Source organism: Pristiophorus japonicus, chromosome 4 (assembly GCF_044704955.1).
Source record: "Pristiophorus japonicus isolate sPriJap1 chromosome 4, sPriJap1.hap1, whole genome shotgun sequence".
NCBI classification, from domain to species: domain Eukaryota; kingdom Metazoa; phylum Chordata; class Chondrichthyes; family Pristiophoridae; genus Pristiophorus; species Pristiophorus japonicus.
Window position 1 is genome coordinate 209,893,213 of NC_091980.1, and position 22,930 is coordinate 209,916,142.

At 44.3% G+C, this 22,930-nt stretch overlaps 1 protein-coding gene across 4 annotated transcripts in view; it reads right to left on the reverse strand.

Moving 5' to 3' along the window:
- Positions 1–22,930, reverse strand: part of strn3 (striatin, calmodulin binding protein 3) — a 231,786-nt gene that overhangs the window by 103,892 nt on the left and 104,964 nt on the right. For all 4 annotated transcript variants that reach the window (XM_070879022.1, XM_070879025.1, XM_070879024.1 and 1 more), the window contains exon 3: positions 11,658–11,731. In XM_070879022.1, the coding sequence (XP_070735123.1) occupies positions 11,658–11,731 (74 nt within the window). The remainder of the gene's footprint in view (positions 1–11,657; positions 11,732–22,930) is intronic.

Genomic DNA, 22,930 nt, shown 5'->3' on the forward strand with positions numbered 1-22,930 from the left:
CTTAAATCCACAGGGATAAAGGTGAAAAAAAATCTTTCAAACATGTGTCAATATTTATAGATTAACTGCCAACTGCAACCAAGATGCTTCTTCAAAAGATAAAACAATGTTTACAAATTCTGATTTTTTTTTTTTAAAAAGGCCATAATGATCAAACAAGTGTAATCCTTAAGGTTCATATGAATCCTTATGATTCATAAGGGGCAAGCCCCTTCCTAAAATGGTTCTACTGTGCCATCTCACATCCTCACTGCTATCTATTGATACTGCAGGGCTATTCATAAAAAGATTAAAAAGTTATACATTTTAATGTGACTGCTCTGACTAGTTTGTTAGTGTCATTAATTAGGAAAATAATTATTCAGACCAGCAAGTAGCAAAACTATTTTGTTACCTATACACATGCAGGCAGGAGTACGATCAACTGCCAACCATATTTCTTTGGCTGCTTCTGACTGTAATGAAAGGATTAGTCAGACTTTCCTGAAGTCTATTAATATTATACTGCTATTGATCTATCTTTATAGTGTAGTAATGTTAACCTTTAAACTTTGCCTGTTAAGCAAAGAAGTTTAAGACAATTTAAAGCACCACTTGGTTTTTTAATTGAAGTTTTGGTAGAAGCATGATATTGACTGGTACGGAATGGTACTGAATCGAAGACTGACATAATTAAACTTCCACTTGGTAGAATAGCAAGGGTGAAATGGTCAACAAGATAACAAAGTAAGGAAGCTTGTTACAGAAGAAAAACTGAAGTTAAATTCTCCTTACATCGAGTTGTATTTTAACAATTATATAATTATGTAATACAGAATAGTGTGGATTGTCACATGGGGGGGAAATAAGAGAATTGTACAAAAATTGGCTGTTTGGAATGAGTATTTGGATTCGTAAAGGTCTAACACACCGAGCTCAGAACTGAAGCACGTTTGAGTTCCTCAACTAAATCAGCAGGATTTTTTTGTTGTAAGTACTGCCTGTTAAGAGTATAGTTAAGTACTATGATTCATGTACTGTATACTTAATAAATCTGGGATACCCGATTTTCGATGTTTATAGCCTTAATTGATTTGAAGAGTAATTTACAAATAAGAACCCCCCTTTACACAGATAATGCACTATTTAGTATTTATGTTGCATGGCTGATGTGGCATTGGAAATAAACTAATACAAAGAGGGTGTCTTCAGGAGATTATTGTCACTAGATTTTACTGATCAAATAAACTATTTAGATTTTCATTAAGACCAATTTGAATAGCAATTTACTTTAAGTAACTAAAAGAAAATTAAACAATATCATCAGACTTAATTTGAAGTGGGGAGGGGGAAAGAGCTTGTAAAATATCTTATTCTATTACCTTTGCTTCTAAAACAAAGCAACTACACGACTATATAATTCAAAATTTCATATATCAGCATCACCAATTCCACAGCTACTACTGCTGTTTCTTGAGGCTAATGTATTTGTATAGACCAGTAATTAGAGGTGAGGATTGGAGGATTGCAAATGTTATACCCCAGTTTAAAAAAGGGAAGATGGATAAATCCGGTCTTGCAGGCCAGTCAGTCTAACATTGGTAGTGGGGAGACTTTGAGAGACAATAATCCGGGACAAAATTAATTGACATTTGGAAAAGCATAGCCTAATAAATGAAAGTCAGCACGGATTTGTTAAAGGCAAATTGTGTTTGAGTAACTTGATCGAGTTTTTTTGATGAATTAATGGAGAGGGTTGATAAGGGTAGTACAGGTTGTACCTCCCTAGTCGGGACTCTTTCATCCGGAAACATCCGTGGTTCGGCATTAGTTGGGCCTGCAGGAGAGGAGAGTTTATTTTTTTTTAAAGCTTCGATCGGTTGCAATGGCTGATGAGTCAGTGTGTTCGGCGATCGGCTGGGAGCGTCCGTCAGTCAGTGAGTGCATGCACGGGTGCTGAGGGAGCCGTCCAACAGACTTCAGGAGGACATAAGACAGACTGACAAAATGGCAAGCCACATGGCTGATGGTAGATGAAACTTAATGCAAAGAAGAATGAAGTGATACATTTTAGTAGGAAGAATGAGGAGAGCAATATGAACTAAATGGTACAGGTATAACCTCACAAATCTGGAATGTTCCGAAATCCGGACATCGCGCAGGGGGGGTTGTCCGAAATCCGTAAAAATGTTCTGAAATCCGGACATTTTTTTCACAACAATAAATAATCCCCTCCCCACCTCCACACACATGCACAGACACACACACACCAAAAAAAATTGCAAAAAACAAAAAATAAAAGATCACAAAACAGTCACTAGACACTTAACTATTGAATCGCTGCAAAAGAATTAAAAATTATAAACTTTAACTTATCTTTTTTGCAGGTCTTCATACCAACCGCCGTCCCAAGGGCTGCAACACAGGTTTTTCCCGGGTGTTTTTTTTCTTACTAACTACGGATCACCACTGAGCCAAATAGGTTTCCGGATTCGGGACGTTGGATTTAGTCTCTGAAATCCGGAAATACCCCAAATCCCGAATGGCCTCGGTCCCGAGGTTTCTGGCATTGGGAGGTCGTACCTATACAATTTTAAAGGAATTGCTGGGAAAGAGAGACCTGGGAGTGTACGCACGCAAATCTTTGAAGGTGGCATGATAAGTTGAGAAGGCTGTTAAAAAAGTATTTGGGAGCCTTGGCTTTATTATTACAGGAATAGAGTACAAAAGCAAGGTTATGCTAAACCTTTCTAGAACACTGCTTAGGCCTCTGCAGGAGTATTGTATTCAATTCCGGGCACCACACTTCAGGAAGGATGTCAAAGGCCTTGGAGAAGGTGAAGAGATGAGATTTACTAAAATGATGCCGGGGATGCAGGACTTCAGTTATGTGGAGATACTGGAGAAGTTGGGGCTGTTCTCCTTAGAGCAAAGAAGGTTAAGAGGAGCAAAAACAGAAAATGCTGGAAACACTCAGCAGGTCAGGCAGCATTCGTGGAGAGAGAAATAGTTAAGGTTTCAGGTCTGATCTCGAAAAGTTAGAGATATAATAGATTTTAAAGCAAGTGCAGAGGCAGGGAAAGGGGGGAGGGGAGGAAAGAACAAAAGGGACAGTCTGTGATAGGGTGGAAGGCAGGAGTGATTAAATGTTGCAAATGAGGATGGCTGCCGCCTAAGAAAATAGGGGCAGAAGTTAAGAGCAGATTTGATAAAGGTGTTTAAAATTATGAATAGTTTTGATGGAGTAAATAAGGATTAAACGGTTTCCAGTAGCAGAAGGGTTGGTAACCAGAGGATACAGATATACGGTGATTGGCAAAAGAACCAAAGGCAACATGCGGAAACATTTTTATACTCTGAGTTGTGGTGATCTGGAATGCACTGCCCAATAGGGTGCTGGAAGCAGATTCAATTGTAACCTTCAAAAGAGAATTGGATAAATACGTGAAAGGAAAAAAATTACAGTGCTACGGGGAAAGAGCAGGGGAATGTGATTAATTGGATAGCTCTACCAAAGAGCTGGCTCAGGCACGGTGGGCGAATGGCCTCCTCTTGTGATACTGATAATATGGCATAGTGGTGCCCTTATGTTATAAATCTACTCATGGTATTTTTAATAAAGAATTGTAGCAATGCTTACTATCAGCCCCAGTCCACGTGGAGCAGTTGATGCAAATAGCATAGATTCATGAAGACGGTTGAGGAGGACTCTAGCGACAACCTTCCCAGTGGTTGATAGTAGGGAGATTTCCCTGTAGTTGCCACAGTCGGATTTGTTTCCCTTTTTAAAAATGGACACGATCACGGCACCTCTGAGATTCCCCGGCATGCTCTCCTCCCTCCAAATTGAGAGAGACGAGGTCATGTGCCCGCTCCAACAGCGCCTCTCCGCCATATTTTAGTGCCTCAGCAGGAATTCCATCCGCACCCGTAGCCTTGTTATTCTTGAGCTGTATTATGTCTTCTCCGTGTGGCCGAGGAGCTCCTCCCGGAGTCACAGTGCGGATTTCGTCCCCTACGGGGAACAACGGACATGACAACTGCAGGAAAAATGCAGGGAGCAGCGCCAGCCCTTATACATGGCCTTTTTCGACCTTTGACACGGTCGACCGTGAGGGCTTATGGAGCGTCCTCCATTTTGGGTGCCCCCAAAAGTTTGTCAACGTCCTTCGCCTGCTCCACGACGACATACAGGCTGTGATCCTTACCAGCGGTTCCATTACAGACCCATTCCACGTCCGGACCGGGGTCAAACAGGGCTGCGTCATCGCCCCAACCCTCTTTTCAATCTTCCTCACTGCCATGCTCCACCTCACTGTCAACAAGCTCCCTGCCGGAGTGGAACTAAACTACAGAAGCGGTGGGAAGCTGTTTAACCTACGCCGCCTCCAGGCCAGGTCCAAGACCACCCAAACCTCTGCCGTTGAACTGCAGTACGCGGACGACACCTGCGTCTGCGCACATTCGGAGACTGAACTCCAGGATATAGTCAATGTAGTCACCGAGGCATTTGAAAGCATGGGCCTTACGCTTAACATCCGTAAGACAAAGGTCCTACACCAACCTGTCCTCATCGCACAGCACTGCCTCCCAGTCATCAAGATTCATGGCGCGGCTCTCGACAACGTGGACCACTTCCCATTACTCGGGAGCCTCTTGTCAACAAAGGCAGATATTGATGCGGAGATTCAACACTGCCTCCAGTGCGCCAGTGCAGTCTTCGGCCACCTGAGGAAAGGAGTGTTCGAAGACCAAGCCCTCAAACCTACCACCAAGCTCATGGTCTACAGGGCTACAGTAATTCCTGCCCTCCTATATGGGTCAGAGACATGGACGACTTACAGAAGACACATCAAGTTGCTGGAGATATATCACCAACGATGTCTCCGCAAGATCCTGCAAATCCCCGAGAGGACAGATACACCAACATCAGTGTCCTCGCCCAGGCTAACATCCCCAGCATTGAAGCACTGACCACGCTAGATCAGCTTCGTTGGGCAGGCCATTTAGTTCGCATGCCAGACACGAAACTGCCTAAACAACTGCTATATGCGGAGCTCCTTCATGGCAAACGAGCCAAAGGTGGGCAGCGGAAACGGTATAAGGACACCATCAAAGCCTCCCTGGTGAAGTGCGACATCACCACTGACACCTGGGAGACCCTGGCCGAAGACCGCCCTAGGTGGAGAAAGTGCATCCGGGAGGGCGTTGAGCTCTTTGAATCTTAACACTGCGAGTGTGAAGAGGTGAGGCGCAGGCAGCGGAAGGAGCGTATGGTAAATCAGTGTCACTCCAACCTTCCCCCGACGAATATCTGTCCCACCTGTGACAGGGTCTGTGGCTCTCGTGTTGGACTGTTCAGCCACCAAAGAACTCACTTTAGGAGTGGAAGCAAGTCTTCCTCGATTTCGAGGGACTGCCTATGATGAGATTCATGAAAGGGGAAGCTAGAGGGAGAAATAAATAGAAGGATATGCTGATAAGAGTTAGATGAACTAGGGTATGCGGAGGATCGTGTGGAGCTTAAACATAAGCACAGACCAATTGGGCCAAATGGCCCGTTTCTGTGCAGTACATTCTATCCTATTTTATGTAGTCCACTTTCAAAAACATCAGCTTTTTCATATACTTTCCCAGGTGCCATTGATGGAAACCTTCCCCCACCCATCTGGAACGATTAGATTGTACACAGGATCTCAGCAGCTTTCTTGTCCAGCAAGGAAAATGGAGGACTACCAAAGGTCTGTGCTGTTCATAACTCATTACCATTTTAAAACAAGGCTAACAAGTAACACAGCTTAACATGTCGGTTTATACAGACATATCAGTTTGTAGAGGAAATACATCTCTCTTAAATCATGAGAAATGTTAATTATGGTACATATCGCCTTTAAGTAGTGCTGGTATGTTAGGCAACAGTGCCATGATATAGAGATAGGACTGGATGCAAGGAAATACTTAGTAAGAAGTTTGGGCCAATAGGATCAACTATAATTCGAGCTCTGCCTCTGACTTAATCCACGTGGATTCCAACTGAAATTCCACCCTTCATGTTTACATATGTCCACCCGGGATTACATATATCTCCGAGATATTCAACGTTCCTCAAACCGCTGCTATAGCCGCATCCTGGGATCCACACTCAACGCCGCCACATGCACTCTCTATCTCTCTCTTCAGCAGCACCGACTCGCTATCTCTAAGCTGTCTTGGTCCACAGTTCCATTTCATTCTTCGCCTCATCCGGCGCTTTACCCCAAAACTTTTTTCCTTCCTTTCAGGTGTCTCAAGGATCGTAAACTTCAACAACTCTTGAACATCAATGCCCCTCCGGTACCTTCTTCCCCTACACTTCCCTCTGATCCCATCCCTTCTTTCAATCTCACCTCTTGCCGTGTTTTCATCATCCCCTCTGACCTTCCCCCGAGCGATCAGTCCTCAGCAAAGGCCTGAGCTTCATCCCTTATGCCCCCACCTCAATGAATTTTGAGCTCGGCACAATGCTGAGCTCTTTTTCCGTCACCTTCACCTCCATGCCCATTTCTTCGGCAAGGAGTCTTCCCCCGCACAGCTGACCCTTTCTCCTGTTTTCAGAATTCTCGCGCCACCTGGCTTCTTACCCTCTCTAGACTTCTTCACTGCAAACTTCCCTGCTCCCCTCACTCACTCCAACCTACCTCGCTCTGAACTTGCAGCACTCCGCTCGCTCAGATCCAACCCCAACTTTGTAATTAAACCTGCTGACAAGGGTGGCATTGTTGTTATTTGGCGAACCGACCTCTACCTTGCAGAGGCTGATCACCAAATCTCTGACACCTCTTCCTGAACCATGACCCCGCCACTGAACATCAAGCCATCATTTCCCAGACTGCCACTGACCTCATCTCCTCTGGAGATCTTCCCTCCACAGCCACCAACCTCAGAGTTCTCCAACCTCACATAGCCCACTTCTACTTCCTTCCCAAGATCCACAAACAGGACTGCCCCGTTAGACCCATCGTTTCAGCCTGTTCTTGCCCTACAGAACTTATTTCTTCCTATTTCGACTATTTTTTCTCCCCTTGTCCACTGTCTACCCACCTACATCCGCGATTCCTCCGACGCCCTCCGTCACTTTAACAAGTTTCCAGTTTCCTGGCCTCAACCATCTCCTTTTCACCATGGACGTCCAATCCCTCCACACTTCCATCCCCCATCAGGATGGCCTGAAGACGCTCTGCTTCTTCCTCAAGCAGAAGCCCAACCAGTCCCCCCATCCACCACCACCCTTAGCCGCCTGGCTGAACTTGTTCTCACATTGAACAACTTCTCCTTTAACTCCACTCACTTCCTCCAAATTAAAGGTGTTGCTAAGGGAACCCGCATGGGTCCTAGCTATGCCTGCCTTTTCGTGGGATATGTGGAATATTCTTTGTTCCAGTCCTACTCAGGTCCTCTTCCTCACCTCTTTTTCGGTACATTGATGCCAATGCCAGTTCCTGCTCTCACCCTGAATTTGAAAATGTCATTCACTTTGCATCCATTTTCCACCCTTCCCTCACCTTCACATGGTCCATCTCCAACCCTTCCCTTCATCGACTTCTCCGTCTCCATTTCTGGGCTTAGGTTATCGACCAGTATCCACCATAAGCCCACTGACTCCCACAGCTACCTGGACTACACTTCGTCCCACCCAACATCCTGTAAGGACTCCATTCCATTCTCCCAGTTTCTCCATCTCCGACTCATTTGCTCTGACGACGCCACCTTTCACACTAGTACCTCTGACATGTCTTCCTGTTTCCTCAAGAGGATTCCCCTCCGCTGTGGTTACCATGGCCCCGACCGTGTTCGTTCTAGTTCCCGCACCTCTGCTCTCACCACCACGACAGGGTTCCTCACTTGTCCTCATCTTTCACCCCACCAGTCTCCATGTTGAATGGATCATCCTCCACCATTTCCGCCACATCCAGCGTGATCCCACCACCAATCACATCTTCCCCTCTCCTCCCAGCATTCTGAAGGAATCACTCCCTCCGCAACATCCTGGTCCATTTCGCAGTCACCCCCAGCACCCTTTCCCACGCCACCTTTCCGTGCAAGCACAGGAGATGCAACATCTGCCCTTTTACCCACTCCCTTCCCACTATCCAGGGCCCCAAATACTCCTTCCAGGTGAAACAGTGATTTACTTGTACTTCTTTCAATTTGGTATACTGTATTCGCTGCTCACGATGTGGTCTCCTTTATATTGGGGAGACCAAAAGCAGATTGGGTGACCGCTTTGTGGAGCACCTCCATTCAGTCCGTAAGTGTGACCCTGAGCTTCTGGTCGCCTGTCACTTTAATTCCCGCTCCACTCCCATATCTCCATCCTCGACTCCAACACTGTTCCAATGAAGCTCAACGCAAGCTCGAGGAACGGCACCTCATCTTTCCTTTAGGCACTTTACAGCCTTCTGGATTCAACATCAAGTTCAACAATTTCAGATAACCTCGGCCCATTTTTCGCTCCCTTTCCACCCACCCCTCCTGATCTTGGGCCTCTGTCTCCAATGGCAGCTGATCATTATTCTGCCATTCACACCCTATCTAGACTAACCTTTTTCTAACTTCTGCGATTACCATTTTAATTCGGCCCATCAGTCTCTCTAATCTCTCCTGTCTTCCACCTTATCACAGATCTTCCCTTTTGTTCTTTCTTCCCCTCCGCCTTTCAGTGCTTCTCAAGAATCTGATCGAACATTCGCCAGTTCTGACAATGTGTAATCGACCTGAAATGTTAACTTTGTTTTCCTCTCCACAGATGCTGCCTGACCCGCTGAGTTTCCAGCATTTTGTGTTTTTATTATAATTCTAGCTATGTTAGTGCTCACATGTGAATTGACAAACAGCTCTCAGCACGCCTTTTCAAAAGCAACTTAGTCTATATGAACAGAAAACCTCTATAGTAATAGTCATTCACGATTCATTATCAGTTTCACAAGGCTAAGCGGTAAATTTTCAACTTCACCATCTGAAATCAATGGAATGAAAATCAGACAGATTCTGCAATGGGTGGACAATATGCTCCGGCAGATTACCACCCAGGCAGTGAAGATGATAACCTACCTCTATGAGCACTACACTTACTCAGCCCACCCTCAAAAAAGTCAGAGGGTAAATACTGACAAAAATTAGATTACAATATAATCATTTGGGTAAGGCATACATTAAACATGGTCCTGAAGCATATACTGTGATGGTTATAAAGAGAGAGATACCTGCACAATTACTAAGTTTCTCAATCATTACCTGTTACTGGTCTGAAGAGAGACACATGTTAAGAGAACTATGTGGAAATTCAATAGAGAATTATTCACTTTAAAATGCACCAGTAAAAGTTATCCAAATATTGTATGTAGTCTTAATTAGAAGTTTGGACAGCAAATAATTTAATCAGTTGTGAAACTTTTCTGTGACTACATTAGAGACCATGAGTCATATTTTGCTGGGGTGGGGCATCTCATGGCAGGCTCTGTTAGTCAGACTTACAATTGCACATTTAGGTTTTAACATTTTTTGCCCACCAAGTTGCTGGACGTGCGAGCTGATAACGGCTGGTGAGGGCAACAGGGTATCTGGAACTTTGGTGAACAACAGGACAAACGGTGTGCCTAATTAACCAATGAGATTGAAGGATGGAGAAGAGAGAGGGCGAATTCAATCAGGTACAGAAAAGTAAATAAAGAGAAGGAACGAAATACTGGAGTAAGATAGAGGGAAAAGAGACAGAAAGGAAAAGAAAAAAATTTAAAATATTTAAATTACATTTTTAAAATCTCCTAAATTAGAGAGTCCACACTTACAATTGTTTACTTTATGGGCAAGAGAGAGTCATGTTTGAAAAATGTGCTATAATTCTTTGAGGATGTAACGAACAGAGTAGATAAAGGGGAACCAGTGGATGTGGTGTATTTGGACTTCCAGAAGGCATTTGACAAGGTGCCACATAAAAGGTTACTGCACAAGGTAAAAGTTCACGGGGTTGGGGGTAATATATTAGCATGGATAGAGGGATAGAGGTAATGAACAGAAAACAGAGAGCAGGGATAAATGGTTCATTCTCAGGTTGGCAATCAGTAACAAGTGGGGTGCCGCAGGGATCAGTGCTGGGACCCAAACTATTTACAATCTATATTAACGACTTGGAAGAAGGGACCGAGTGTAACGTAGCCAAGTTTGCTGACGATACAAAGATGGGAGGAAAAGCAATGTGTGAGGAGGACACACAAAATCTGCAAAAGGACATAGACAGGCTAAGCGAGTGGGCAAAACTTTGGCAGATGGCGTATAATGTTGGAAAGTGAGGGGTCATGCACTTTGGCAGAAAAAAATCAAAAAGCAAGTTATTATTTAAATAGAGAAAGATTGCAAAGTGCCTGGGGGTACTTGTTCATGAAACACAAAAGGTTAGTATGCAGGTACAGCAAGTGATCAGGAAGCCAATGGAATCTTGGTCATTATTGCAAAGGGGATGGAGTATAAAAGCAGGGAAGTCTTGCTACAGTTGTACAGGTTATTGGTAAGGCCACACCTGGAATACTGTGTGCAGTTTTGGTTTCCATATTTACAAAAGGATACACTTGCTTTGGAGGCAGTTCAGAGAAGGTTCACAAAGTTGATTCTGGAGATGAGGGGGTTGATTTATGAGGAAAGGTTGAGTAGGTTGGGCCTCTACTCATTGGAATTCAGAAGAATGAGAGGTGATCTTATAGAAACGTATAAGATTTATGAGGGGGCTTGACAGGGTGGATGCAGAGAGGATGTTTCCACTGATGGGGGAGATGAGAACTAAAGGGCATAATCTTAGAATAAGGGGCCGCCCATTTAAAACTGAGATGAGGAGAAATTTCTTCTCTGAGGTTTGTGGATCTGTGGAATTCGCTGCCTCAGAGAGCTGTGAAAACTGGGACATTGAATAAATTTAAGACAGAAATAGACAGTTTCTTAAACGATAAATAAGGGGTTATGGAGAGCGGGCAGGGAAGTGGACCCGAGTCCATGATCGGATCAGCCATGATCGTATTAAATGGCGGCGCAGGCTTGAGGGGCCGTATGGCCTACTCCTGCTCCTATTGTTCTCATGTTCTTATTAGTCATTAACAATTATCCCGTTGTTAAAAAGCCACTTATTTAGACTTAATTTTCTGTAGTGAGTTTAATGAACAATGTGCAAATGCAACAACTTCATGAAAATCACAGGGAGGTTACGCGAGATGCTATTTTCGCAAAGCTAACAGCAGAGCAGCACAAATTAGCCAGAAACTTGCAACAAGTTGGAATTCATGGTGTATCTCTTCTTCGCCACAAATTGCTGGCCAATTTGCGCATTAATAAGGCGAGCATCGTTCAGATACTGTTACTGTTTCAGCAAAATCTGGCCTCATGTTGTTCCAATTGCATCTGGAACAGTTTAAGCTTAACTAGCACAACTTATTTCATGTTATCTGTCCCAGGACAAATACATCTCAAAATAACTTTAACATGGCCCTTAATAGCTAGGAAACCGGATACTGCAACATAAAAGTGCAAGGAAATCTTCAAAGCAGCTTCAAATTAACTCTGTCAAAGGCAGTCTGAAACTACCACGCCATAAAAATCATCTTGTAAAAATCAATACACAAGCTTCGTAAAAATATTGAATCTGCATTTATTACCTGATTCAAATGTTGGCATCTTTAAGTCACCTTGATTCAACTCTGTGCCATATTTTAATTTATGATATTTTGCCCTAAAAAGAAAGAAATAAAATTGTTAGTGTACATGTAGTTATTTTTTAAAAATCCATCTTAAGAGAGGATAGCAGTAGTGATGTTACGATTGACCTCAGGAGTCCTAAATCACGAAGGAGGTGGTACTCAGTAAGATAATGGGACTAAAGGCAGATAAATCCCCTGGACCTGATGGCTTACATCCTAGGGTCGTGAGAAGTAGAGGCAGGGATAGTGGATGCATTGGTTGTAATTTACTAAAGTTCCCTGGATTCTGGGGAGGTCCCAGCAGATTGGAAAACTCCAAATATAACGCCCCTATTTAAAAAAGGAGGCAGACAAAAAACAGGAAACTATAGACCAGTTAGCCTAACATCTGTGGTTGGAAAAATGTTGGAGCCCATTATTAAAGAAGCAGTAGCAGGACATTTGGAAAAGCAGAATTCGGTCAGGCAGAGTCAGCATGGATTTATGAAGGGGAAGTCATGTTTGACAAATTTGCTGAAGTTCTTTGAGGATGTAACGAACAGAGTGGATAAAGGGGAACCAGTGGATGTGATGTATTTGGACTTCCAGAAGGCATTTGACAAGGTGCCACATATAAGGTTACTGCACAAGATAAAAGTTCACGGGATTGGGGGTAATATATTAGCATGGATAGAGGATTGGCTAACAGAGAACAGAGAGTCGGGATAAATGGTTCATTTTCTGGTTGGCAACCAGTAACTAGTGGGGTGCCGCAGGGATCAGTGCTGGGACCCCCAACCATTTACAATCTATATTAACGACTTGGAATAAGGGACCGATTGTAACGTAGCCAAGTTTGCTGACGATACAAAGATAGGAGGAAAAGCAGTGTGAGGAGGACACAAAAAAATCTGCAAAAGGACATAGACAGGCTAAGCAAGTGGGCAAAAATTTGGCAGATGGGTGTATAATATTGGAAAGTGTGAGGTCATGCACTTTGGCAGAAAAAAAATCAACGAGCAAGTTATTATTTAAATGGAGAAAGATTGCGAAGTGCCGCAGTACAGCGGGCCCTGGGGGTACTTGTGCATGAAACACAAAAGGATAGTATGCAGGGTACAGCAAGTGATCAGGAAGGCCAATGGTATTTTGGCCTTTATTGCAAAGGGGATGGAGTATAAAAGCAGGGAAGTCTTACTACAGCTATATAAGGTATTGGTGAGGCCACACCTGGAATACTGCGTGCAGTTTTGGTTTCCATATTTATGAAAGGATATACTTGCTTTGGAGGCAGTTCAGAGAAGGTTCACTAGGTTGATTCCGGAGATGAGGGGGTTGACTTATGAGGAAAGGTTGAGTAGGTTGGGCCTCTACTCATTGGAATTCATAAGAATGAGGGGTGAAATTATCAGGGGGCTTGACAAGGTGGATGCAGAGAGGATGTTTCCACTGATGGGGGAGACTAGAACTAGAGGACACGATCTTAGAATAAGGGGCCGCCCATTTAAAACAGAGATGAGGAGAAATTTTTTCTCCGAGTTGTAAATCCGTGGAATTCGCTGCCTCAGAGAGCTGTGGAAGCTGGGACATTGAATAAATTTAAGACAGAAATAGACAGTTTCTTAAACAATAAGGGGATAGGGGGTGTGGGGAACAGGCGGGGAAGTGGAGCTGAGTCCATGATCAGATGAGGCATGATCTTATTGAATGGCGGAGCAGACTTGGGAGGCCGTATGGCCTACTCCTGTTCCTATTTCTTATGTTCTTATGTAAATTAGGAAGGTGAAAGCCAGTCAGAGTCTGACTGTTAGAAGTGTGACGTATAGATGTTAGTTGAGAACAGGATTGAACTATGGTGGCCCCACTGTCAAATACCATTCCCATACTGATAGGCAATGTATCAAGCTTGATTGTTGGCCATGAACTGTATTCTAAAATGGATTCAACACTTTCAGAACAGAAAATTTGCAAGAAGGAAATAAAATCCATCCGTACAGCCAGGATTCAGTGAGATAAGTTTTTTTACATGTTGCATTTAATAACATTTTGAAGTACTTATTTGTTACTTCAGAATTTGTAGAAATGTGCAGTATGGAGGAAGCTCAAAGCTGCATTGTATGCTGCACTAAACAGGCACAGACAGCCCATCATCATTTATCCAAGTCTGTGGGCCCGAATTTGATCACCCTACTGCCGGCTGCCACCGAGTTTTTTCGGCGCTCTCCCCTCCGTGCGAGATTGGTGAGGCCCTAACGCCACCGGTTTGAAAGGACCGCTGGGGGAGCATCCACCGGCGTGCAACACTGGGAAGAAGTCCTGCCGCCTGCTCCCGCCCACGATTCATCGGAGCGGTCCTCCGCTCCTGCAGGAGAAAATAAAGATCGCCATGTGGAAGCAGGTCTTACCTGGATGGTAGGGTATGAAGACCTGCAAAAAAAGGTTAGAGAGATGTTTGTCCTTAATTTTTTTGCAGCGATTTTGTTTGCAAGGATCCTCTGAAGGTTTTGTCATATTTTGTTTTTTATTGTTGGACATTATTTTTTTGCGTTCCCCCCTCCCTGGGCCCGACTCCAGTCTTGCCGTTACTTTGTCGAGGATTGCATTTGCCACCCAAAATTCCACCTACTGCCCATTTTTTCCGACGAGCGTTTTTTCCCCGATTTTTCACCAAACTTCTGCCCAAAGTACCGTCAGGATCTTAGTGGTCTTTTCAACGGCAAATGGGCAGAACTTGGCTTTGATCAAATTCGGACCCTGTGACTTTTAAGCAAAATAGTCAAAAAGATACATTTGAAACCCTAATTTTCTCAACATATTATGATTGGAAGAATGTCCGTAACTGAAATTATTGCTCACCTGAAGAATCAGTAAATAAATAAAGGCACAGAAATGACTATGCATTTCAATGTAGAACTGCCAGAAGTGCCATATTTCAGATAAGATGTTGTACCAAGGCCCCATCTGCCCTCTCAGATGGACGTGAAGAGTAGGCTGTTTTGGCCTATACTGGTCCCTCAACCAAAGTCACTAGCAGAGTCTGATCATTTATCTCATTTCTGTTTATGGGTGCTTGCTGTGCACAAATTGGCTGTTGCATTTCCCTTTATTACAACAGAGACTAGTATCCTAAGGTAGTGAAAGGCACTACATCAATGTAAAATATGCTTTCACATGCAGTAAATGCCCAAACAGCATAAAGATCCAAAATAAAATGCATTGTAGTAAGCACTATAAATTATTGTAAAATCCTGGGTTCAAAACTCATTATCCTCTTCCAACAAAAGGAGCACTCTTAAGTTCTGAAATGTTAACCTTAATTTAAGATTCACGTGTTACATTCTGCTTTGTTACTATCTTGCTGGAATTTATTCATTCCCCTTAAAATCAGAATTCTGAACGATATCAACTGTATTACATACTGATGGCAGAATTGTGCATTTGCACAGGAGCATTCATTACTGTAACTTGAATGCATAATTCGCCTTCAGGTTTCTTTTGCATAATAGTTATCAACTATACAGCAGCCCATAACCAAGTATTAGCTTCTCCATGAAAAAGTAAGTTGTTCCAAGAAGTCACTATTCTCAATCACTTGCATCAATTCTGTACAGTGAATTACCAAAGTGAATTCCAGAAAAATACATTCAATAAAAAAAATAGATGTTCATCTCATCAAGGTTTGTGTATCTATTTGGCCAAAATGGCAACAAGTTGGGACCACAGAAAATGTTTAACAGGAAATTTATGGTAACTTTCATAAATTTCAGCTGAACCTCTTTTATAAAAAGTTAAAACAAGACTTTTTCACACCTTTAGATGAACATTAGTAATTTATTGGCTGAAGCCCAAAATCAGCAGCAAAAATTCCTTACCTGTTTTAGGTAGGCACCTCATTAAGGCTTGTAAAATCAAGGTCCTGTGAATTGCACAGGATGCTGACACAATTTTCAAGTATTAATGGGCAGAGCATATGCCGCTCCACACGCTCCACCCACTGGCATTAGGTGTAGAGTGGCCTAAACAGCGGTCCTTAAAGGGACTGCTGCAGGCACACGTAAAAACAGCAGAGGAAGTTATTTTTTTTGTAAAAGATTTTTGTGCAGCTGAATGCTCCTCTTGGCCCTATAAAAAAATCTTATTAAACAGGCACCGCTTGCCGTCCCATCCCCATCTATCATTGCCTATCCGCCTTTAAATTGTAACATCCAGTTCAACTCCCCAATTGGCAAACTGCCAGGGAACGCAGGTTCAGTGCTCGCAGCTTGGCAATTCTATGCAAATGAAGCTCGAACATTAAATTGGCTTGAGCCTCGAGCACGATCCCTCCACCCACCTCATCAAAATCTCCCCCACCAACGCCCCCCCCCCCAATTTTAGCATGGGAAACACCAAGTAGTAGTCTGGTGCTTCCCACAATGGGAGGGAAACATCAGTGGGAAAATGATCGTCTTATCACTCTTACACACCTGTTCACAGAGAACTCATAGAATCATTGCTGAGGCACTTTGTTAACTTCCTCACCACGGTGACTAGGAGGTTGGGGGAGGGTGAAGGAGGAATAACATTCAAAATGCTTTTTTGATTTTTTTTTTAAGCTGTGAATCTAATCATCAGTATCACTATAATAGATGAGTTGACTTACTGGAGAGAGTGAGAAAGATACAATTCAACTGTGAACAAACTGACTATATCCTATAATATTATAAACAAAAAGCATAATACAAATTGAATACTGAGCTTGGGAAGCCACCATCGTTAATAAAACCACTGAGTGTAGAATACACTTCCTAACGCAAGAATTCTAAATAAAACTAGGAGGCCGGGAAATTGGACACATTTGTGTCGACCATTAAGGCCGATTTGGGAGAAAAAAAATGGCAGCCGGTGGGTCCTGATGCGGCCGTCCTTTTGGGCATATCAGCAGCACTGCCAGTGCCTGTGTTCGCTGCAGAAATGGAAATGAGGAAGATCGTGACACCAATGAGTATGCAATGCTGATTTGACACACAATCTACCATTTTGGACATCGCCACTCCACGACCATGCATTCAGCAGCATGAAGGAGTCCCCAGCAGCGCTATTTAAAGGGATCATCAACAACTTGCAGCTGACTCACTTTTTCATTTCTACTGGCACAGTATAAGTTTGTGCAACTATTTGGAGCTTTCTAAAGTTGTTTAAAGTTGTGTGAGGTGACGGACTGTGTTGCTGCAAGTGGAGAACACCTTGCCTCATTTAAAGAGTTCTGATCACACCACTTGCTCCCAGTCAGGAGAGCTCTACTTGCAGTCCTCTTCCTGCTCGAAAATGGCAGGAAGATGGAGCGGAGGCAGCGGAGAAGAGGACAAGATTCTCACAGAGGGAGGAGGAGGTGAGGAGGGGCAAGGGGCCTAACAGAAGGAGGCCATACCCACTTAGGGTCTTCAGAGATCATTTCTACTACCTGCACTTAAGCCAGGAACAGTGTATTAGGAGGCTCCACTTCACCAAGGAGGTGGTCACACAACTCTGCCACCTCCTGAATCAGACCTACAGCCTCAGAACAGGGAGACAACGGCGCTGCCAGTTACCATGGCCCTCAATTTTTTTTGCCACCGGATCCTTCCAATTTAGAGCAGGAGACATAGCTAACATCTCCCAGTTCGTTGTCCATCACTGCATTCGGGAGGTCACAGAGGCTCTCTACTCCAGAAGGGACTTCATTGCTTTTTCTCTGAACGTCAGGAAGAGTGTGCATGTGGCTTTGACAGGATATCGAGCTTCCCCGTGGTGCACGGCACCATCAACTGGTCAAACGTGGCTTTGTGAGCGCCACATACCAATCGGAGATGTTCCGTAACCGCAAAGGCTACCACTCACTTAATGTGCAGTTGGTTTACGATTATGCCCAGCGCATCATGACGATGAAAGTCATGATGCCTTCATCCTACGCCAGTCCAATGTGCCTATCTTCCAGCCACCACGTCAAATCCGAGGGTGGTTGATTGGAGACAAGGGCTATCCGCAATACACCTGGCTGATGATTCCCCTCCACAACCCAACCACTCATGGCCAGCAAGTCATGCTGCCACGAGGGTCCTCAATGAGTAGACGATCGAGGTGCTAAAGCAATGGTTCCGCTGCCTTGACTGTTTGGGAGGAGCCATCCAGTACACATGGTGTCCTATTTCGTGGTGGTCTGCTACATGTTCCACAACTTGGCCATCATGAGGGCAGAGTCCCTGTGTCACAGAACATCACAGTATGCTCCTGGGCTCAAAGCTGAAATGAGAGCCAGCACAAAACAAACATTCCAAATATAATTTATGAAATATAAATTAACAAATCCAAGTCAAAACAATGACATCAACTAATCACCCATTGGCATTCCCTTAGAGTCTTTCATGGTTTTCCTTGTCTAATAACTGCAGCATGGCTGGTGGAAGGTTGCTGACTTTCAGTGGGGAGACTGCAGCTGACCTTGCAAGACAACTTTAAACAACTCTCGGCCTAGAAGGCCCGGCTGTAGACTGCATCACCTCAACATGAGTGGCAGCAGTCTGGGCTGGCTGGGTGACAGGCAGCAGCAAGGGCACTGGCGGAGTGACAGTGGTGGGAGAAGGAATGCTGTCATCCTGAGAGAACAGCAGGTTCTTGCTCCACGGAGCCACTGCCACTTCCCGGGGTTGGTGCCTCAGCATTCCTAGCCATCTGTTGGGTGACAGATTGCTGGAGTGTTGTGGGACCCTGCAAGCCCCCTTCCACACTCGTAAACCCAGCCACAATGGGTCTGAGCTTCCCCTGCAGCACTAGGACGTTGTCACTTCCGCCTGTGCTACAATGGAATCTGTGACATCACCCATCACATACAACTGGATCCACAAGGTCACACATGTAGTTGCCCATCATTTCCATTCTGGAAACCCAAGCTCCACGTAAAGCCCCATGCAATGCTGGAGCTGGACTCCTCCATAATCCTTGACATTGACAAGAGGCTTGCCACTGCACCTAGCACTTCTGTGAGGCATGCCATCACCCTTCTTCAGAAGGCTGCCCCATTGAAGTCATCATCCGAGTCCTGTGTAGCAGAACCCTTGCGCAAACACACCCTCCAGGGAACTGGCACTCGAGCTACACTTTCCCCCTGGCCAGGCTGCAGCCCACTTGTGGCCGGTGGCTCACCACGTACAAATCCCGCCTCTACACTACCCTCTAAAGTCCGCCCGGTCCCATTTTTTGAGCTGGTGCCTGCGAGTATGCAGTGACGGTGTGTCTTCTCCTTCTTCACTGTCCTCCTCCATCGCTTTGGCTGCCTGGCCAGATTGGAGTTTTGGGTATCTGAAAGGAGAAATGCTCAAGGGTCAGGTTGTGGTGAGGGGAAGTGGGGGGGTAGCAAGATATTCATCCATCTGCAGCAGAACCAACAGCTTGTAAGTGAAGATATTTTATGGGAAGAGGGGGAAGTGGGATGTGAGAAGAAGGATTAGGTATGAGCATACCATCATCAGTAGCAATGCTTTCAACTTCTCCGCTCGCCATAGACTCCATGACTGCCCCTCCATTGATCTCCAGCACTGCTTCCTCCAGCTCCATCAGGTTCTGCAGACAGGCTTCCCCTTCACCTGTCTGCTGCTGCTCCCGATGGTTATGAGCGACCTTTGCATACAAGAGAAAGGGAATTGTGCAGTGAGTGCGGTGCAATGTGTTTGGGTGATGTGCCTGCCATGTCTGAATAGCTGGCAGTGTGTGCACGGTGTGAGATGTGGGTGTGAGTCTTGCAGCAATGGTAAGTGTGTGAGGGTGAAGTGAAGCTATGATTGCGAGGCATGAGTGGTGATTGATTGAGATTGTTAGGTGAGTGATGAGGGTGTGGTGCACTGAGCAGTGTGTGAGGCTTCTGCTGCAGATGGTGGGATATGGCATCTGATGATGTATTCACTCATCTTGACCACTCGTGTGAGGTCATTAAACTTTATGCAGCACTGGATTCAGGTCCTGGTGACAACACTCGTCTCACTGAAGCATTTAGCAATCTCCTCTGACAGCCTTCTGCTGCTCTGCCTTGAAGGCCTCCTGCTCCCCTGCGGGTAGAGGACCTGACAGTGTCTTTGAACCCCCAGGACCAAGGCCTCAAGTGCCGCATCTGAAAATCTCCTCGCCCTTTCTGTTGGCTGTTGGGCTATGGCTTTCTGCACAATAACAACGAGGTGCTTCTGCAACAAAGCACCTCCCCTTTAAGTAGCGCAGAGAGCCTAGGCCAAACTTTATTGGCCAGTGGACTGCACCCGATATTGTCTCCCACCACCCCCATTCAGTGCTAAGCCAATCCGCAGAGCGTTGAGTGCGGAGATCAGCACTGCAATCATTATAATAAGTAGGTAGCACAATTTTAATCAGCGATATGCTCCAACTAAAAGCCAGCTCGTAACACAACTCACATTTAATAAAATTCAACACTGCTGCACCTAATCAAGCAATTACTAGTTATTACAGAAACCCTGGGAATACTCATACATCTTTGTCAGATCCAACATTTGGTGGCAAAACATGAGCAAGAACTTACTAGCCACTGCTTTAAAAAAAAACTAATTTTGCAGACTGCCCAATTTCTACTGGTTACCCAAGTACACAATGGATATAATTAGCAATAGCAGAGGTGAGTGAAAATAAGAAATCTAATCAGTAAAGTGGAACACATTATGTGCATCAAAATAATCAAATTGCTTTAATCATAGAAATGACAGCACAGGAGACCATTCAGCCTACTGCATCTGTGCCTATCCTAGTTCAACTGGAAAAAATCTAGTTCAATCCCAGATAGCTCTAGTTAAAAACTCTCCTTGTATTCTTTTACAGTCTTTGTTTTCAAACACTTGGCCAGTAGATGCAGTGTATTTGGATTTCCAAAAGACATTCGCTACATAAAAGGTCACTGCACAAGATAAGAGCTCACGGGGGGGTAATATATTAGCATGGATAGAGGATTGGCTAACTAACCGAGAACAGAGATTCGGGATAAATGGGTCATTTTCAGGTTGGCAAATTGTAACTGGCGGAGTGCCACAGGGCTCTGGCACTTGGGAATTCCTGGCCCCAAGACTGCCCAAAGTGGAGGAGCAGCATCCGGGAGGGCACTGAGCACCTCGAGTCTTGTCGCTGAGAGCATGCAAAAACCAAGCGCAGACAACGGAAGGAGCGTGGGGCATACCAGGCTCCCCACCCACCCTTTAACCACTGTCTGCCCCACCTGTGACGGAGACTGTAATTCCCGCATTGGATTGTACAGTCACCTGAGAACTCATTTTTAGAGTGGAAGCAAGTCTTCCTCGATTTCAAGGGACTGCCTATGATGATGGCAGGGATCAATGCTGGGGCCGCAACTATTTACAATCTATATTAATGATTTGAATGAAGGGACCAAGTGTACTGTAGCCAAATTTGCTGACGATACAAAGATAGTTGGGAAAGCAATTTGTGAGGAGAACACAAGAGTCTGCAAAGGGATTTGGATAGGTTAAATGAGGGGTAAAAATTTGGCAGATGGAGTATAATGTGGGAAAATGTGAGGTTAACCACTTTGGTAGGAAGAATAGAAAAGCAGATTATTATTTAAATGGAGAAAGACTATAGAATGCTGCGGAACAGTAGGCTCTGGGGCTCCTCGTACATGAAACACAAAAAGTTAGCATGCAGGTACAGCAAGTAATTAGGAAGACAAATGGAATGTTGGCCTTTATTGCAAGGGGCATGGAGTATAAAAGCAGGGAAGTCTTGCTACAATTGTTGTTGAGACCACATCTGGAGTACTGCGTACAGTTTTGGTCTCCTTATTTAAGGAGAGATATACTTGCATTGGAGGCAGTTCAAAGAAGGTTCACTAGGTCGATTCCTGAGATGAAGGGGTTGTCTAATGAGGAAAGTTTGAGACGGTTGGGCCTATACTCATTGGAGTTTAGAAGAATGAGAGGTGATCTTAATGAAACATACAAGATTCTGAGGGGGCTTGACAGGGTTGATGCTAAGAGGATGTTTCCCCTCATGGGGGAATCTAGAACTAGGGGGCATAGTTTCAGAATAAAGGGTCACCCATTTAAGATGGAGATGGGGAGGAGTTGTTTCTCTCAGAGGGTCGTGAATCTTTGGAATTCTCTACCTCAGAGACCTGTGGCGGCTGAGTCACTGAATATATTCAAAGTGGCAATAGATAGATTTTTGAACTACAGGGGAGTCCAGGGTTATGGGGAACAGGCAGGAAAGTGGAGTTGAGGCCAAGGTCAGATCAGCCATAATCTTATTGAATGGCAGAGCAGGCTCGAGTGACCAAATGGCCTACTCCTGCTCCTATTTGTTATGTTCTTATTCCCTATTAAATTATGTTACAACATCTGACCCAATATCCATTTGCTGCAAAGCATTTCATGTTCCAATAACCCCAAGTGAAAGCAACTTCCAACTTCTCCCTTTGTTCTTTTAGTGATAATCCTAAATCAATGTCGCCTTGTTACCAATTCACCAATCAGTGGAAACAATCTCTCATTATTTACCTTCTCAAAACCTTTCATAATCTTGAAAATCTCCATTAGGTCCAACCCTTAACTACCTCTGTTGCAGAGAAAAGCCTACTCAATGGTGGAAAGCTTTAGGAACCACAGTTCCAAAGTCACCTGTTCCTCTCAAATAATATGTCATGTCTCAAATTACTCATACACTGTAATACAAAATACTATTTTCTGAAAGAAATCCATCTAATTTGTATTTGAACGCATCAATACTATTTGTTTCCACTGTTTCCATGTGAAGCGTGTTCCATTGATTGGCCACTTACTCGCTGAAATAATCTTTCCACAGCTTAGTTTTGAATTTACTTTCCTTCAAGCGGGTTCTGCTGTTATAGAAACATAGAAAATAGGAGCAGTAGTAGGCCATTTGGCCCTTTGAGTCTGCACCACCATTCAATATGATCATGGCTGATCCTCTATCTCAAAACCATATTCCTGCTTTTTCCCCATACCCATAGATGCCTTTTGTTTCTAGAAATCTATCTATCTCCCTCTTAAATATATTCAGTGATTTGGCCTCCACAGCCTTCTATGGTAGAGAATTCCACAGGTTCACCACCCACAGTGAAAAAATGTCTCCTCATCTCAGTCCTAAATTTCCTACCCCGTATCCTGAGACTGTGACCCTTTGTTCTAGACTTCCCAGGCAGGGGAAACATCCTCCCCGCATCCAGTCTATCCAACCCAGTCAGAATTTTATACATTTCAATGAGG